This window comes from Arvicanthis niloticus, chromosome 4 (assembly GCF_011762505.2).
Source record: "Arvicanthis niloticus isolate mArvNil1 chromosome 4, mArvNil1.pat.X, whole genome shotgun sequence".
Lineage (NCBI taxonomy): Eukaryota > Metazoa > Chordata > Mammalia > Rodentia > Muridae > Arvicanthis > Arvicanthis niloticus.
This window is the reverse complement of record NC_047661.1, coordinates 122803266-122823431: the sequence shown is the minus strand read 5'-3', so window position 1 is coordinate 122823431 and position 20166 is coordinate 122803266. Positions and strand designations below refer to the sequence as shown.

At 39.0% G+C, this 20166-nt stretch overlaps 1 protein-coding gene across 5 annotated transcripts in view; it reads left to right on the top strand.

Annotated features, from left to right (window-relative positions):
• The window catches only part of Prkacb (protein kinase cAMP-activated catalytic subunit beta), an 88545-nt gene that overhangs the window by 49448 nt on the left and 18931 nt on the right, over nucleotides 1–20166 (top strand). For all 5 annotated transcript variants that reach the window (XM_034499575.2, XM_034499574.2, XM_034499576.2 and 2 more), the window contains 7 exons: nucleotides 5967–6028; nucleotides 7800–7928; nucleotides 11772–11870; nucleotides 12751–12833; nucleotides 15394–15520; nucleotides 16777–16872; nucleotides 18041–18163. In XM_034499575.2, the coding sequence (XP_034355466.1) occupies nucleotides 5967–6028; nucleotides 7800–7928; nucleotides 11772–11870; nucleotides 12751–12833; nucleotides 15394–15520; nucleotides 16777–16872; nucleotides 18041–18163 (719 nt within the window). The remainder of the gene's footprint in view (nucleotides 1–5966; nucleotides 6029–7799; nucleotides 7929–11771; nucleotides 11871–12750; nucleotides 12834–15393; nucleotides 15521–16776; nucleotides 16873–18040; nucleotides 18164–20166) is intronic.

Sequence of the window (20166 nt, the reverse complement as noted above, 5' to 3'; positions counted from 1 at the left end):
AATTAATGAAAACAAGTTTTTGTTTTGGTGCCAGGGACCTCCAGCACACACCACCACATACCTAGCACATGTGAAAACTTAAAGCTTGAATCTGCCAGTCAGAAGTCATTGTGCTTTGACAAAATCAACACGATAGCAGCACCATGCACTTTCTGGAGGCAGTTTTGAATTTTAAGGTAACAAGTCAATCATCAAACTTCTAGGTCTCTTTGTATCTTAAAATCTCACGTGAAGCTTTCCAGAGAAGGAGGAGGGAAATCTAGAATTGGAGACTACATAACTTAGAGCTCCTTCCAAGGGGAAAACATAGTGAAGATCCAATACCTTAGAATGCTGAAGACTCTGTGACAAGGACACCTTAAGAGAATTCTAAATTCACCAGAATTAAATTCCCAGGGTGCAGAAAAGAAGGTGGGAACTGGAAAGAAGCCATAAAGATGCCGATTGACTACACTGAAGAGACTTCATACCTCCCTGACCAAAAGCCTTTTCTCCTTTTTGGTGGGGGTTGAGACAGGGTCTCACTATGTAGCTCTAGATGTTATGGAACTCACTGTGTAGACCAAACTGGCCTCAAGCTCACAGAGGTCTATCTCCTGAGCATTGGGACTAAAGACTGCCACCATGCCCAGCTAAGACTGCTGTAAACGTCCTCATAAAACCAGAAGATAAGCCCTTCAATCTATCCATCATGAGATTTCTTCCGGCACTGTGGGCTGTCAGGATCCTGAGAAGATGATCATCTCAGTGAACGTGTTGCTTAGAAAACTCAACTTCTGCTGGCAAGATACACAGGAAGTTTACATGGCTTGGCTTGAGTCCCTGGGGTCAAGGGTGGGATGTGTGTGTGTGTTCATGTAGGGCGCCTCTTCGAAGAAATGACAATCAGCAGGTTCCTCTCAAGAACATTTCGAGTTTAATGAATATTAATTTTGTGGTCTATGGACTACCAATAAAACATACTGTTGGAACAGATCCAGGCTGGTAACACACTCACAACAGCAGAAACAAATACAAAACCTCTGCTAGGACAGCCCCTTCAAGTTTCCTACAGGTAAAGCAATGTTCAGGTTTTAGTTCACATTTGGAAGGGTCTGGACCTTTATATCAAAGTATTTTTTTTATGGTAAGATCCAGAGATTCAGGTCATTTATGGGTCCCCATTTAACATCAATGACAAGAAGAAATGAAAACTATGTATACCTCCGAGTCTCAAAATGCACAAAACACTACTAGCCTATTTAGGCGAAATTATAAAATATAAAATTTATAGATTATACATAGAGATTTCTCAAAATGTATAAAACAAAACTGGCCTATGTGGGAGAAATTATAAAATATAAAATTTATAGATTATATATAGAGATATTTCTTTCCTAGTCATTTGAGAATAAAGAGAAATATAAAGACTGCTAATTACATAATTAAGCATAGTCAACAAATTCCAAAGAGTGGAGATATATTTACTTATAGTATTTGACGTAGAGTAGTTAAGTTTAGTCAGTAAAGTCTCATTAACAAAAAAAAAAAAAAAAGTTTGCTTATTGTCTAGTTAGGGTTTTACTGGTGTGACAGATACCATGGCCAAGGCAACTCTTACAAAGAACAACATTTTGTTGGGGCTGGCTTACAGGTTCAGAGGTTCAGTCCAGTATCAATAAAGGCAGGAACATGGCAGTATCCAAACAGGCATGGTACAGAAGGAGCTGAGAGTTTGACATCTTCATCTGAAGGTTTCTAGCAGAATACTGGCTTCCAGGAAGCTAGGATGAAGGCCTACACCCACAGTGACATGCCTACTCCAACAGGGCCACACCTTCTAATAGTGCTACTCCCTAGGTCAAACATATATACAAAGCATCACACTTGTGGACTTACAAAATACCAGTAACTCATGAGCCAAGAAGTAACTTTTATAAATTAAAATTCAACTATATATTAAAATTTATAGAGTGTGGCTAAAGTGGGTTTTGAGCTACCTTTTTAAGATGGCTTATGAAATGTTCAGGAAAAGAACCATGTAAGCAAATCAGTTGGTGAAAATCCAGCACAGATAGATCAGAACTCAGGTGGCGTGAGTAACAGACATGAATGAAAGTTAATAGAACAGTACATATAGACAAGAGCTAAATCTTTTTAATTGATACTATTTTTAAAGAACAGATTAAAGCTATACTCACCACAGTTGTGGGCTCTAAGATCACGTTGGTAGAGTCTCTTGAGTTGTCTGAGTAGCAGTTGCCTATAAATAATTACAGTTCTGCCTCTTGCCCTTTTCTTGTCTCATTCTTAGTCTTTTATTATTATTATTATTTTATTTGTTTACATTTCAGATGTCCCCCTTCCTGGTCTATCCTCCACAAATACCCCACCCCATCCCCTTTGCCTCTAATAGGGTACTCACCCAGCCACTCCTACATTACCCCTCTAGCACTTCCCTTCTCTGGGGCATCGAGCCTCCACAGGACCAGGCACCTCCCATCCTTCTTAGTCTTAACTGGACAGTGTAATAGTGAAGAGCAGTGGAAGTCACCTCAGCCTGCAATGTCCTCTCTTACAACCTTACCGTAAGTCAGACTAATCTAACTGTAAGTTGTGACTTGCTTCCAACTAATATACAAGGATATCCGTGCCAGGGACAGAAAGTAGTAAGAGATTAGTGGGGTTTTTTTGTTTTTTTTTTTTTTTTACTTGTAGAAATCTATGAGACATGTCTCTTGTTATATCTTTCCTCATCTCTTGGGTAGGTGACTGATGCTAACAAACCCTAGGTGAGTGTATAGATTCCTTTGGTATGCTCTTTTAAAGTGCAACATGGTAGATTCTAGAAATGATAAAAATTGAAGAGAAACTCATTTCATGTGGATAAGTAAAATTGTACATGAATGAATTGATTGAGTTTTTGGTGTGCCTTCTTTTGCTCCATTATTAAACAATACAGAACAAAACACGTTTGCAGAAAACCCTGATGTGCTGATTCTAAGGATAGTCATCAGTTACTGTCAGAAGCTTTGCTGAAGGCTTCTGATGACACAGCTATGAAGTATTCCAAAAACTATGTATTAGCTTGTCTCACTGGATCAAACAGTTAAATGTATATACAGATTATATAATAGAAGAAAAGAAAACTGAAAATTGAGAACCTCACAGTGCTTGCTTTATGGCACGTTGAATGGAATGAGGTCCAGGGTGTGAGCCTGCCTGTCATCCCTCCCTCTCCTTCATTACCACGGACATCTCAGTGGGTAACAAGTTTGGCAATGCCCATAGAAAAGTAGTTAGAAGTTAAACCCACCCATGTCTGAAAATAATGAAAGTCCATGGCAAATCCATCTGGTTCTGGATTGTCTGTCGTTTAAAGATCATTTAAAGACATTAAATGTATATCACAACTGTGGTATTGAGAGCTGATTATATTTGCCTTGCATCTAAATAATGTATATACCTACTACAGTTTCCATGTTTGTACATACTGCATATGACAAAAGTGTCTTTCAAGTACAGTCTTCTTCATGGTATTATTTAGTAACATTATAGCTATTATATCCTGAATTCTAAAAGAAAATGCCTTTATATGTTAAAACGTTACTGAAACTTATTATTTTACCAGTGCACATTATGTGTCTTAGTAATGTTTTCACATAAAACTTGTTTTGCTTGTCCCAGTATGAGTTGTCAGTAAACTTACAATACTCACGAGTACGGAGAACAAAGCACAAGTGAATCCTGAGTAGCATCAAAACCTTTCTCATGGAACTCATCACAGAGACAGAAGAGATTGTCCCCAGCACACGTCTTTGTCATCTGTTCTCACTGCTCCCACTGATCACTCACCTTTGTCCCTCAAACCTGCTCCTAGTAACATGACAGCAGCTATGGCAGGACACTCAAGGTTCTCTCTCTTTCTCTCTCCATTTCTCCCTTCTCCAATCCATCTGAACTCTGCAGAAATCTGGAGAGTTTACACCATAACTTATACAAGTTCTGTTATACATGGGAACTGAAATATTTTTCAGAAGAAATTAGAGATGTATTATTTTCAGAATCACTAAGTGTGGATTTTTTTTTTTTTTTTTTTTTTTTTTTAAGAAACTGCAGGTGTATGTTCTGATGTGTTTTGTTTCTAATTTAACTTACACCCATTATTTCCAAGTCATGGCCATGGAAACAAAAAACAAACAAACAAAAACCTTAGTTATAAAATATAAAACCAGCCTTTTTGAGCCCGGGATGAAGCTTAGTGGTAGAATACATGCTAGTCCCTGGGTTGGAGTCATGGAGCTCACTCAAAACAAGCCAACCCTTTTCAGCTGCAGCTAGCATACTAACTTTCCAAAAATCAGAGTTCAGACTATGACCCAAAACCTCTTGACTTTTTTAGTCCTACAGTGAATTAGATCACATGTTGATAATTAGGTGCAACAGTTAATTTACTGTTTTGGTACATGAGAAATTTAACTTTGAAAGTTAATTTTCTCTAATTTTTAAAAATAAGCATTTTAGAAATACTGTATAATACAATACTTAGAAAGTAGTAAAATTCTATTCCCAGAAATGCATAAGCTAGTGTTCTTTCAAAACTACTGTCTACTGTTGATGTTCCTCGTTGTCATCATATTAAAATGGCAGAACAGAATGTCAAGTGCCATTTTGGTTTTGTGTTGGGCCAGAGGTCCTGCAGAGAAAGTGAGAAAGAGTAATGCACAGCACAAGGCGTATCAGGTCCCCACTGTTCCCTCCAGGTCTCTGCTTTGTCCTAGTTGGGAATTTGTTAGGATAGTTTTGTTGTTTATATGAGACAGAGTCCTTGCACTATAGCCTAGCCCTGCCTGGAAATCATGGTGTGGCCCAGGCTGGTCCTGAACTTAAACACTGTAGTGCACCTGCCTCAGTCTTCAACAAGCTGGGATTATAGACCTCATCATGCCTACCATAATTCTGGCTTTATTCCAGCCATTCTTTGTTTCTAGGGCAGTGGCTGATGTAGCAGCTTGTCTTCCCTGGCATCTTACTGTTCTGTAGCCTTTCACCCTGCTCTCTCTTTTGCTCCTCCATAGAGCCAGCTAGGGAAAGATCCGGAATCTGCTGAACAAGAGAGATAGTAAAGGAGCCTGTGTAATCCAATTTTATTCTCATTTTTTTCGCATAAAAATAAGAATATAGCATTTTTAAATGTTTACAGTTATTTGTCTTTAAAACATCAAAATCTGTTTTAAAAACAGAGGCCTTTGTTAGTGATTATGGGAGGAGTGTGTAAACAGGACATATTCTTAAATGACTCATCTTTGGTTAACAAATTTAACAATAAAAACCACAGCTCTACAAATACAGCTATTATTAACCATTATGTAAAAATCTGCTTTTGTTTGACTTTATTTTAATGTAAATTTTAAATCAGACATTCAGCTTAATTTTTGTTGTAAGTTCTGAGCTAGTTTTTAAGTAGTTTGTATTGTGATTAGTGTTTTGTTCCTTTTGGGGTTTATGGGTTTGTAGATCCTGTCTGTACCTGTTAGTCTATGGTTTCTCCTCTGCTCTCTGCTGGTGCAGACCACAGATCTAATGCACACAGCCGTACCTGGAATTGCCCTTTACCATAGCCAGTTCTCAAAATACACAGACCAAGGCATGCGAATGTCCTCAGCTCCAGTTTCAGACTCATTGACCCCACCCACAGCTTATTCAGTCGCTAGTCTGTCATCAGTTGACCTCTTTTACATGACTTAGGTCTGTTTTCTGGAGCATTGTTGTGATTGGGTTTGATGGTATCAGAGTGCTCCCCATGTAGAGCAATAGTGAGCCTTTAGAAGTTCAAGACACCAGTAGCTCCCTGGGCTATCACACTGATGGATACACGTGTCCTACAACAGTTGCTCAGACTGGAGTGTTTGTACCTCATACAGCCACGTGTGACGTGTCTGCTTTATGTAATGTAAGCACCATCTATTTTCTTTTCATTTTTCCAGTGAAAGAGTTTCTAGCCAAAGCCAAAGAAGACTTTCTGAGGAAATGGGAGAACCCTCCCCCGGTAAGGAAGCTGTATGTTTTTCTGCATTTGGAAGTGAATTCATGATTTTTATTTAACTTATTGCTACTCCACAAGTTTGAGTTTTAGTTTTTAAGTGTTAATGGTAAACATATAATATGGTGGCAATTCCACCATAATGCTGTGATATAATTCATTAATTGATAATGTTATGGATACCTACATTGGAGATGGAGAAGGAGTTTTGTTGTTTTGTTTCTTGACACAGCCTGAGAATTGAACACAGGGCCTCATGTATACTAGAAGACAAGCTTTCTCCCACCAGGCTGTATGCTAAGACTGTTGTAAGTGTGGCTACCAATTCCAAGTTGCTGTAAATAAGCTAAATACTTTCTGAAATCCTTTTAGTTATACCGCTTGTCACATGAAACATTAGAAAGGGGCGAGGAGGGCATTCTTCTGATATGATGCAAAGCGGTGACCAAACGTGAAGAGATGGCTTGTTGTATACTGTTTGTTCCCGCTACTTGAATGTGACTGTATTAGCCATGGCAATCCACCTGTTTCAGTAAAACCAACAATGAGTTGTAAAACCACAAATTTGCTTCAATCAGAATTGTAAGGACTTTTATTTTTGATAATAATGTCTCTAAATGTGAAATGAACATACAGTATAAACACATTTATAAGTAAAATATTATTGCTTTCCTTCCGTAATGATTCAATAAGATGTCTCTCAAAAGCAACATTGTTTTTCTGTGGAGATTAAATTACTGCAGTGCACACTGCAGTGTTCTGATCGCATATAGAAGAGCTATGACACATCAGGCTTTGCTCAAGCTAATGCTGCAGATTGAGCCTTGGAAACATTTTCTGAGATTTTCATGGGTGTTTTCATAACGAAGCCTATTGAACAGATGGGTCAGCAATTACTACTTGTTGCTAGCACATAATTTGTTCCTAGCAATTTAGTTTTGTTGTAGCAGCAACAAATTGAGTAGATTGATGCCTCTAATTTTTTGCTTCTGTGCACTAGTCAAAGCCAAACAAAGATGTTTGCTTAACAAAGCATCTATTCAACTAGGAGAAGAATCTGGTTATTGTTCTGGCTTTGGGTCTTTGAAGAATGAAGACATTTCTCCCCTTCCTGTTTTAGGTAATGCTGGGTTATCACAATCAAGGAGAAAGTCTGGGACCATACACTGGTCTGTCTGAGACCATTACCTAGTTCTATGACTCTTACCAAGTCCTAAGGCTGTTAATCTAGTTCTACGGCTGTTACATAGTTCGATGGCTGTTGCTTACTTCCTCGGCTGATGGCTGATAGTTGTTTGGCTTTCATCTAGTTCTATGGGTGTTGTCTAGTTCTCTACATGCAAAGACACACACCACTTTCCTTGGAGGCATGAGAGAATTGATCTCTCAGTTTTCATTTGTACAATTATTTAAAGATATTCCCTGACCGCATATGTTATTTGACTATGGGTTTAATTCTTAAAATGTACAAGTAGTTCATTAGATATGTTAGGAGCTCACATTGGAATTGAAATATGACCATTAATATTTTAACCAAGGCTCTTATTTCCTTCATTTTATACTCCATTTTATAAAATACTCTCTATTATTGGACTTTTATTAATCAAAGGAGAATATAGAATTAATAATCTGAAATTTAAAGAGTATATATGAATTGTTTCTACATGGATAGCTACAAATTAAATTGTCCACCCTGATTATATAACACCAAAGTGATAATAATTGTAGTTTTGTGGGAATTTCTAATTTCTTATTGTATTTTTTCATACTTGTATAGAGTAATGCTGGGCTTGAGGATTTTGAAAGGAAGAAAACCCTTGGAACGGGGTCCTTCGGAAGAGTCATGCTGGTGAAGCATAAAGCCACTGAGCAGTACTACGCCATGAAGATCTTAGACAAGCAGAAGGTTGGTGACCTTGTGGCCTACGCCCTTCACTTTAAAATATAGTCAGTGAGCAAACCTGCCACTGATACCTTCAAATAATACTTGATGTTGCTGTTTGCAGTTTTATTATTTATTATGACTTTATTATGAGGATGATTATGTGGGGTTTAGTGTCTGAGAACATGTCATTTTTATAATTCTCAATAGATAGCAAATATCGATGTGCACTGACAGTATAGAATTCGGTATGTGCAGAACAAGTTCCCCTCAGACTGTACTCGCAGACCAATGAGTGGAAACTTTGCAGTTTATAACAGACACTGCCTTGCATGACATGACTTGGTTTTGGTCAATGTAAAATATCAGTTAAATTGTGGAAAACAGTAAAACCTATATTCTATGTAAAAGAACTTTTTGTTTCTGAGCCAGCATAATAAATCAGGTTGTCTGAGGCAGTTAGCATTTGCTACCTTAAATGTTAAGCATTTATGTTTATCTTGCAATCACTTACCAATTTAGGAAAGACCGGGGTAATATTGGTGCATGTTACTTAGTGCTCACCTTTCAGAGACTAGCTTCTTGGCCTACTGGGATCCTACTAGGAAACTGTTAGCAGAATCGTGGGAAAGTAGCCAAGGGACAGACATGCAGTGTAACTGACTTGTGGGAAGATGTGCCAGGGGACAGATGCAGAGTAACTTGGTCCTCTAGAATATAAAGAAGCTCTGCTTCTGGCTCTACATTACTTCATAACCACATTTTAAGAAATAAGAAATAGATTTTAAAGTTTGGTTTGTTTAGTGGCCCAGTGTTTAATGCTTAACAAATACAGAATTATTGTGGTTCATACTAAGATTTCAAAATCTGTTGTGTATTTTACATTTTGATTAGCTGCATTTTATGTTAAATAACCACACATGCTGGGCACCATAGCATCAGCCTGTCCCAACCCTCATTTTAATTGAAACTGGATTAATCTCTCACATGAAAAGGAGATACTGGCTTACGTCTCTCAAATTAAAGGTAATACTACATACATTTAACTGAACATTGTTGTTGGCTGCCCTCAGTCATGCATTTTCTAACCATTCTTCTTAAGCAGTAGTTTCACTCACTCACTTCCTGTCCATTCTGACCCCACACTTCAGATGTTCCTTATCCGTCCCCTCACTGTCTTCCTGCACGTCCCTGCCAAGGGTCACCAGGCCAGTAATCAAATTGCCAACTCCAGGGCCCTCCGCTCATCTTACTTGGCTTTTCTTGGAGCATGTGACCATGGTGGCCACTCTTCCTGACATGGTCCTGCCCCAGCCCCTGGAAATGGAGCTTTCTCCTGATCCTGCCTCTACTTCTCAGGTCCTTTTTGTATTTCTTTTTCCTGTCCTCATTTGGGTTCTTCCATGTTTTTGGAGCATTGCATCTCTCTAGGCTCTAGAATGACACTCTGTCTCTGTCTGCCCCCTGCCGTGTGTGTGTGTGTGTGTGTGTGTGTGTGTGTGCGTCTGCATGTCTGTGTCTGTATGGCTATGTCTGTATCCGTGTCTGTCTTTCTGTCTCTCCCTTTCCTTATTTCCCTTTTCTTCCTATATATTCCAACAACCTCAACCCTTTCTCAGGCTTTTTGTTCCTATGCTGTTCAGTCTGAGCATGGAACTTTTCCAGGCCATTTAATTCCTGTCTTTATTTTGTCGATGAGGTTATAGATCTCAAGGTGGGTTACCAACTCACCTGCTCATGCTAGTAACAAAAAGAAAAGAGGCTTCAGCTTCATCTTTTTTCATAAACTTATCATTACAATGTTTATTAAATACTGTCAGGATAGCTTCTAATATGTCATCTTTCTTAAAGAATTTATAAAATGCTTTACTTCAGAGATATTGAGAAGATAATGATATTTACCATCCTCAGCTTTAAAATATTTGGAAAGACATATTTAGCTGCTTCTTGTCATACTGTAGAACCTGTGAAGTAGTTTACTAAGATGGCTACCTTGTAGATAAATCATGGTAATGGGTATTTTGCAGAAAAGTAACTGCAGTTTAATGTCATTTTTGTTACTGCAGTACCCTGTGTCTTGGCATAAATTACTACGGAAAACTTTATATTTGGATTTTTGTCTATTTAATTTGCTTGAGATAAATAATAAAATAACAAGCTATAATAACCCCTTTGTCAGTAGGATCATAAAATCATTCAGTTAAGCTTAGCTTCTCCTGCCTTAGAGTCCGTGAAGTGGAGGGATTAAATTAGTACAGAGATTGAGGCTATCACATCACTTCTCTGTACAAGTGTGTCAGATATTGCTTGCATATATATATATATATATATATATATGTGTGTGTGTGTGTGTGTGTGTGTGTGTGTGTGTGTGTGTGTATATGTGTGTGTGTGTATATATGTATATATATATACACACACACACACACACGAGCACAGGCAAACCCGTGTGTGTGTACAAATATGCACACATGTCTGCACATAGATACACATGTAACAAACATGCACCTGTTGTATCAGTAAGTCTTCACAGTTGTATGTGGTATTGGTCTCCCTTTTAAGCTAACCACTGCTCCACATTATTTCCCAGTGTCTGACAGCTAGTAAGGTAGACCAGGATGTTAACCAAGGTTTATCTGATTTCCATGCCTTATACCTCATTATTGTCTCTATAAAGCGTATTTTATCTCCAAGATTCTTCTTGTTTGATGCCCAGTCAAACTAGTCAGCTAGTATTTTATAGTAATACCATGATCCCCAAAGCTCCAGACTTCTTACTTGTATTTCCTTCCTCTCTGACACAATGTTTTTTACCCTACCATAGCATTTGTTTAGCTCACCTGGAAGCCTGTAACATTTATTAAGGTTATTCTTCCTACTTTCTAGCCTGTCCTTAGTGTCTCCTAAACTGTACTGGGGTCTCTTATCTCATGCTGTCGGATGTAGTCTCTGTGTCTACTTCTCTGACTTGAAAGGATGCCTGATTTTCTGAGGGGACAGGGATACTGTGTGGCCTGTATATGAATTTTGAAGCTAATATATGAGCTCTATCTCAAGAGATATTTGCAAAGTTTTCTTTGGCACTTTCTTTACCACATTTTGAGAAGCACTCTCCTTAAACATAGCTAAATGAAACCACCATTCTCTCTTGTCTTATGAAATCATAGCTGTCATTTGCCAGTCGCTCATGTATTGCTATTTATATATTCATGTGTCCTTCAGGTAAATCCTCTGCAGCGTGAAGGCGGACACTTCTTAGCATGTCCCTTCAGGGTCTTTCTTCATGGTGTTTATATGGTAGATGAAAGTAAATTCAATTTAGTAGTTAATTTTTTAAACTTTTATTAAAAATTGGCTAAGCATATATGTCTTACCAGTTTATAAATCTTGAATTAGTGTCAATCTTAATCATATTATATCTCATGTGATTAGAGTTGACTTCTTTAATTTTCTGCTACTTACTGAGATAATAAGTGATTTGACCATGTCGTTAGCAGATATTCTCACATAGGAACTTTGAAAGTAGTGGGTCTGCTTTGGTTCCCATTTAACCCTTGTTTTAACTTGATTTATAGTTGACCTTTTTTTTGAGACAGTATCTCACTATGTAGCCTAGGCTACCCTTGAATTTATGATACTCTTGCTGACTCTGCCACCTGTATGTTGGGACAGCAGACACTTCAGCACAGCTGGAACATACATGACCAGAAGACAGAGGCTGGAACTCTTTCCTAGGCTGGTTACTGTTTTCTTTATTGAAGTCTAGTAATCATCCATTGTGATTATTACATGGGAGACATTTTTCTCTGAAATGATAATAGCGTTTACATTTGTTTAAGTACACTCAAGTCTGTCTTCCCCTTGCAGGTCGTTAAGCTGAAGCAAATAGAGCACACTTTGAATGAGAAGAGAATACTGCAGGCAGTGGAGTTTCCATTCCTTGTTCGGCTGGAGTATTCTTTTAAGGTCAGTTCCCCACTGTCTAATAAAGGTATTACACGCAGATATGCTTTGGACATATGAAACAGTAGGAGAATTCTAGTAAAATGATGAAACTAGAAAATGGACATGAGCAAAAAAAGAAAAGCCTTTGTGGGATTAGTCCATTGTACTCGTGAGCTTGGGCAACACTGGGGGAGTTCTGCTTCTCCCTGGAGCAGCTGTTGATGACCTGTGTGATGCTCGAACGGACATCTTACTAGTCAGCCGTATGCTCATTCAAGTGAAGATGATGCTGTACACTTTGTACAGAGCTTTAACCCTTCCTTCTGTTAGGACCTGGGATGTTCCTTCCTGTACCAGTTTGTATTCTGGGCTTTTGTGGTTTTATCGTTGGTGGTACTTTGTGAACAAGGGAGAACAATCTCTGTGCCACTGTTGCTAAGTCAGATAAAGTGAGAAGTTCTCAGGACTGCTGAATAATAGGCGCCATCTTGCTTCTGCTTAGTCCTTTGTTTTGGGAATCTATTAAAGCCCTATATACTTAAAGTATTACAACCATCCATCTTGCAAACAGAAAATGTAAATATTCTTATTAGCTTTTCCAATGTTTCTTAATTTTGTTATTCCTTTGCATATGCTGTGCTAGTATGTCATTGCTGCAATATTTCATTATTCTGAATTAAATGTCTCTTTCAAGAAGAGGATAGCAAAGTCTCGGGTTTCTCTGTGTCTGGACTACTTAAGGGGGTAGAGATGAGTGTGGAAAACTAGAGCACTTTGTCTTTCCAGTCTCTCCCACTCGTTTCTATTGACCTGTTAAATGGATTTGACTTTGCCCTTTCTAATTGAACATGCTATGATCTCAAAATGTGTTTTATAATCGGTACTTGTTATTTGTTCATAGGATAATTCTAATTTATACATGGTTATGGAATATGTTCCTGGGGGAGAAATGTTTTCACATCTAAGAAGAATTGGAAGGTTCAGGTAACTAGTGCACATGACTTTCTTCCTTGAGTTTTCACATGCTTGTGTTTATTTTAAACCAAAACTGCATCTGATTTAATTAACCCATATTTTATCCATAGAAAGTATTAGGTGAACACAGTAATAGGAAGCTATACCATATATGAGCTTTACATTTCAAATGAGAGCACTGTGAAACTAATTTAAATATCCTCCCACTGGTAAGTATTATGACTTGAGTTGAAGAATTTCTAAAAAATAAAAAAAATTTCAATTTAAAAAGGCAACATGTTTTGAAAAAATAATAGTATTTGAGACATATAACAGCACATGCTATGTGATTTGTAATAATACTTAATGGGCATTTATAACAGAAATTTGAATGAGTGAATATGAAGAAGGAGACATAGAAATAATAGTGATATGGTGATGGATGAGGTTGTGTTATAAATTCTTTTTTGATTTTAATTAAAGCTTTTCTCATGTTGAGATATATATAGATATAGATATAGTATAGATATAGATATACAAATTACATATACCATTATATTTATATATATAATTAGTAATGTGCCAGGTTATTACTAACACGTTTCAGTTTTTATATATGTATAAGTCTCATAGCTACCACTGTTAATTAGTAATCATTTATAAAATGTATCTAAGATTAAGACCAGAATAAGTTTTACTCAGTATTCAGAACTCAGTTGAACCTAAGTGTGAGTTTCCATGGGACTTATGACTGACTCATAATAGGGGATCATAGAGTTGGGTCATCACAGGAGAATAACATAGGGGCAGCCACTGGTTATGTGAGTTGCCTGAGCCTAAGCCAAGAGTCATTTATTGACCTTTAGTGCAAGGGGAACCTACCATGTATGGAGACTGTGTAGTGAAATGTGGCTACTCTTTGACCTTGATCGTCTTCTTTTATGTCCTGTCTTCATCTCTTTCCCATCACCCTGTCTAAGTGGTTCTGCTTAGTCCTTTGTCTGGGACTCTAAGGAAGTTCTATGTACTTAAGTATTGCAGCCATGCTCCTGGTCCCATAGTCATCCCATGCTTACACTGAGACGCCACACCCAAACCTCTCCTCCACAGGCACTGCTCCTTTTCTCAAGCACTTGTCTGCTGCGCGGCTGCCCATCTCTGTGCTCCTCACACCCTGCCTGCTGCTAGAAGGAAAGCAAGCTGACTAAAATAATTCTTGAACTCACATTTGCTGTATGTGAACTCTAAGCACTGCATATTCCTACTAGGGGACTTAAGTAACTGCTCAGTGTGGCTTTTATCAGTCTAGTCAGTCATTTGAGTCCTGACTTAGACTGGTTCTGCACTTAAAGCTGCTTTAATGCATTGCTTTTAGAATATTCTCTCACATCTCAACATTCTGATTCCTGGATTGTTACACTCTCTATATTTCTTCACACAAGCATTAGGTTGTATAAACAAATAAATGCAACACCAGGAAGATCTCCTATTTACAGATGAGGAGAGAAGATAGGAAGGGGCCTTTCAGATCAAATTCTCAGAGCTTCTGCGGTTGCATGCTGCCATACCAGGGAGGAGTCCCCCAGTATCTACTCCAGAGTCTCCCTCTTTCTTTACTGTTTGTTGGGACCTGGCTGAAACTGGAGAGGCATTATAAAATATCACTGCTTATTCCTGAGGTCAGACAGTTTTTCTTAAGCACCTGAAGTGAATCCAGCAAGGAAGGCCCTGTGGAATGTGCTGATGGGCACAAAGAACAGTATGTGTTCATGTCTTCTTAGGCATCTCTGATTCTGACGCCATCCCTTGAAATTCTATCAATAATGGAGGTTGTTCATTAAAGACACAAATCTGAAAGTCATAAGAGTTTATCAGGCAGACTCAATGTATTTGAAAAGTAAAATTCCAATTAGAAATTTGGTATACCATTTTCAAATAACTCAAAGGTTATAGCATGAAAATTACACTAATCTCAAAGTTTCTAGATATATGACCTAGGCACAAGAACCTCACCTGGTTTTTACAAACACACAGGTTGTGTCTCTGTGACTATAAACATGCCCAGTTGGAGATTTGGAAACTCGAGTGACAAGATCACAGTTCTAGATAGGATCATGTGTGCTCTTACCAGGGTTTTATATTATGGGGGGTGTGTGCCAGTCAGTTAGTAGTAGAAAGTACTTCAGAATAGGGAAAAACGGTGTTGATCTTCAGATGAATGCAATTAAGCAATTTTGTATAATGAAATTCCTTAAATCTTTGAAATGTGTGAGAAAAGTGAGTGGAGCCTGTGACCTGGTAACTGGAGTGGTAGCTCTTTTAGACCACAGAGTGGCCATTTGCTTTTCCATCCTCTCAAGGGCAGCTGTGTTTACAAAGACATCACCATCTCCTAGTTTGGGCAATGAGAACTTGCAATAAGACGTGTTATTCGAAGGCAATAGATGTTTGGAGAATGACAGATTCTTCACCCACATTTGAATAAGGAAACCCTCTCTCCTAATGCATCCACTCCATTATCATTTAGTGTATAATCCACTAGTGAGCATTCTTCACCCATTTTTACAGGAAACTGTTTTCTCTTTCCCAGTGAGCCCCATGCCCGTTTCTATGCAGCCCAGATCGTGCTAACATTTGAGTACCTCCATTCCCTCGACCTCATCTATAGAGATCTCAAGCCAGAAAATCTCTTGATTGACCACCAAGGTTACATCCAGGTAGGATTGGATCACATGGCATGGACACATTTGGCAAACAGTGAAATAGCTTCACACATTTTGCCTCAAGTGTCAGTGTTTGATGTGTTGGTTGGTTGGTTGGTTGGTTGGTTGGTTGGTTAGTTAGTTAGTTGGGTTTGTTTTGAAGGAAAAAATTGGTTCTATCTAAAAGGCTTGAAGTAAATTCATAGCTCTGCCTTTACAGTTGAGTATATCCCCCCACGTGAAAGAGGAGCCTGTTTGTATCTCCCAGAGCCAGTGGCTGTGAACTAAGCTTAGGCCCCTGCGAAAAGAAACAATATGGCTAAATGTGAGAGTAGGCATGGGTGTCAGGAGTCCTGTGTGTGCAGGTTGAGCACCTCTCAGTCTGAAAATGCAAATCAAAACCACCTGAAATGCATTTGTATATTGACGTGTCACCCTAAGTGGAAAATTGTTCAGGTGACTTCATGTGACAGGTGCGATCAGAGTCAGGCGCACTGATGACAGTGCTTGTACTTCCTCCAGGCTGTGACTGTGCATTGTCTCTAAAACAGGAATTCCATGTCTGGCCCCTCACCAGGATCTCGATGCTCATTTGGAATTATTTAAAAAGCTGGAAAAATCCAAACTCTGAAACACTTTTGGTGCCAAATACTTTGGATAAGTGGTAGTCAATCTGTGTTGCCTTTTTTAATACTAATAATAACCTGTGAATTATAAATACTTATATTGTTATGATCTTAAAGTTAATGAGTCTCAGTCATGGCCAGGTACATAGTCAAGAATGGAAAAATTATAATTTTAACACAGAAAGTCTAGCAATGTTTACCACTCAAATATATGGCTGGCTGAGACCTAACTGCACACAGCAGTTAATGGCTATCTTCTCTCTGGTTTCTTTAATGGCTTGAGGCCATGGCTTTCTATGGCTTACCTGTCAGAGGCGTGTCCTCAGAGGGTGTTCCCTTGATGATCCACGTTGTGCGCAGAAACATGCAGGACTAAGGGGTGTTTTTATCAGCACTTACTTTGTATTGGACTCTCTCTCTTGCTCCTCATTTTCACTTGTAAGGTGCTTGGGTCTAGGCCCTGCTAGATTTGTTTTTGTTTTGAGATGAGATGGGGTTTAAATAATCACCTTCATGAATTACTATTAATCATGTTGACTTGTTTTTCATGTATATTATTTTAATCCTGAATTCTTAACTTTGGATTTAAGTACAGAACCTCTGTTCTGTGTCAGTGAGTTTTGACATTTCTGTTTCCCTTCATAGGTCACAGATTTCGGGTTTGCCAAAAGAGTCAAGGGCAGGACTTGGACATTGTGTGGCACCCCAGAGTACCTGGCCCCGGAGATCATCCTCAGCAAGGTACTAGGTGCTATTGGCGCATGCAGGCAAAAGCCTGCGGTCCTTTAAGTTATGGAGTCTACCAGGACCTGAGTCCTAAATGGCAATCTGTCTAGAGCTGGTCACACATCTCCAAGTTGTGTTAGTTTTGACTCTGGGTCCTGATGAAGCAGAGTGATGACCTAACTTTTAGTGCAGCCCAGGCCATGCTGCCTCTTCCCAACAGGAAGGATCCTAGTGCAGAAGGCTTGTTCCAGGCCCCTCCCAGATGCAGAGCTAAGAGACAAGATGGGTCAGTGGTCAGTTCTTCCTTTGTCTCAAACTTACCACCTAAGTGAAAGGGTGTTTGAAACATCTGAATAGAAAGGTAGAGCACTGTCATTCCCTCATAGTCTTCCATTGGCAGAGACCATGGTTGATGCTGTATAACTAGATTATGTCTTGAGAATGTGTTCATCGGAACATCATCTCCAGGTATCCTCCTGCACAGTGCTCAGCATGTGCACTTCAGTAAGCTTGATAGAACAAGTGGCAAGTGAGACTGGACAGAACCTCTGCATTGTCTTTCCTCACAGTGTACTCTTTAAGCAGCCCTTTTCCCTGGATACGCTGCCACACAATCTAAGCGTGTTTGCCTTCCACTGCCTTCAGGGGATGAGACATAGACAAGCAAGTAGCAAAATTCACATGGACTTGGACACCACTACTGATTAGAAGCCACATTAAATTTTAAGTTTTCAAAAGATACTGAAAAGACATGATTATGTCAAGTGTTTTCACCCTCCAGATCCCAGAATGTAGGCTGTTCGGAAGTCAGTCCCATCATTTGCTATTTCAGTAATCCTATTTTGTTTTTAATTTCTGATCTTTCTAACTATACTATTGCACACCGAATGCATAGGGTTGGGCCTAGAATGGGCCTCCAGCAGTAATTTACTCTGATTCCCTTTCGGTCAGTGTTATTCTCAGTGATTTTTAGGGCTCAGATTTAATAGTCCTTCCCAATAACACATTCCAATATCTGGAAATTCTTTGCTTCATTTAGTTAAACCTGCCGTGGTAGGTTTGATTTAGTTATCATTTTTTGTTCTACACACTTGCCAAAAACTGCCATAATCGTGTTAATATATTTCCAGATCGTTTTAAAATTACTTGTGACTTAGTGTTCTCTGATACTGCTCTATCCTAGGGTTACAATAAGGCGGTGGACTGGTGGGCACTGGGCGTGCTGATCTATGAGATGGCCGCTGGCTACCCCCCATTCTTTGCTGACCAGCCAATTCAGATTTATGAGAAGATTGTTTCTGGAAAGGTAAGTGTAATTATTCCTTCCTCCTGTTGTTTGTGAGTGAAGTTAAAGCTTCAGGTTAGAACCCATATCATGGCATATCAGGTTATTGCCCTAAGCTGGTGGGAAATAGAAACTCTCCAGCTTGCTGCTCCTCTGGACTAAAGAGCTGCTGTACAAGCAGGTCAACAGGGTCCAAATAAGCAGGCAGCTAGCTGTGATTGTAATTATTCTCAGTATTCCTGGAAACCAGAGTTCTGAGTTCATGTGGATTGTACTTGGAGTTTTAGGTCTGTTTTTATGTAGCTGTTCTACAAACAGATGTCTTATTTGAATTACATTAAAATTAAAAGTCAAAATAATTTGCATGGGCCTTTTCTAAAAAGAATTCACAGAATTGAGTTCAACAGAATTACTTATATTTAATGTAATTTTAATTGGGGCTGATTTTTAACAAGTAGAAAATAACAATTATCCTTGACCATGAGTGGACTGAGCATATAAGACTGTCCAAAATTACTCCATCAACTCTTGTTTTGCATTTTTCGTCTCTAATTTTTCTTCTGGAAGTGTTAGCTTAGAGTCATTCCTTCTCACCTTACCTCATGCCTGAGACTTTTTTAAAGTCCTGTTGCTGTCTTCAGTAGAGAGGAGAGCACGGCATTCACAGCTTGGGCCTTGGGGAGAGCAGCTCTACAGGAAAAGCAGCTTCTCCAAGCCCAGGGACTGAGTTCACTGATAGAAGGAGGAGGAAGTTCCTGTGCCTTGTCATCTGGGCGCCATTCATGTGCCCTTCCCCCACAGAAATAAGTGCATGTGATTAACCTCAGCCACTCACAGGAGGAGGCATTCTGCTTAGCACTTATCCCACACCCCTCATGTTAGTTTGTAGTGAGGAATCTACCAGGAATGGGCCTGCGGCTCTGATATTGCCCTGAGATGGATGCACTTGCCATTTTCGTTATTGCTTACTTTATGACCTTCTTAGACAGAGATAAGTCTGATCAGCCAAGAAGTGAAGGGAAGTCTCCATTTCTTTCTAACTAACCAGATCCACACTTGGCATTTTGTAAAGTTGAGCTTAGCATCAATGAATTTAAATTTTACAACATTAAATATTCACAAGGTACTGTGAATATCCAGTAACTTAATAATTTATCCTTTATGCTAGGATCCAAATTTAAATTAATTGCAGCCACAGAGAGGCCTCTTGGAAAGACTCAGTAGACTGTCTGTCCAACCATTGGGGCTACTGCCTCTACACACCAGTGGTATTTCCATATCTCCCACTGTCTGTGCTATCTATGAGACAGAGTTAGGGGAATTTTTTCCTGGCATTTTGTTACATTTTCTTGAGATACTTTGATGCTAGATTAGTATTTACAAATTAGTGGGCTAACCACTAACATTAACCTTAACTGTGACATAGTTAAACAGCAAATACCTCTTGCAAGTAAATCAGCTGAGACTAGCGTTCAAGGAGGAACAGTGCTGAGCTGATGCGGGCAGGTAGTGCGAGCCTTTCTTCAGAGGGACAGAAGCTCTGCTGATCTTGTTACATTTGAGCTTCTGTACCTCAGGGTTCTCAACGGGCACAGTTGCATGAAAGTCACAGTAAGAACGTTTAATATGCACAAAGTAAAACATGGTGGAAAAGTCAGTAGAGAAGGGAGTGACTTTGTTTGAAGAATGTGGGACAAGAGAGATGGCTCACCTGGGTGGACTTGCAGAGATCCAGAGTCTGGTTCCCAGCATCCACATGGCAGCTCAGAGCCTCTGATAACTCAAGTTCTAGTGGAATCTGATGCTATCTCCTGACCTCCATGGGCTTCTGCACACACATGGTACACACAAACTAATGCAGGTACACACATGTACACATAAAGAGAATAAATAAATAAATCTTTAAAAAGAAAGAATGTGAGAAGTGAATACTCTTCGGAAGAGTATAAGAGCCCAAGGTCATGAAGACTGTTAAGAAAACTGAGATATATTAAAACTGTAAGTGGAGAATAGTTTATTCATGC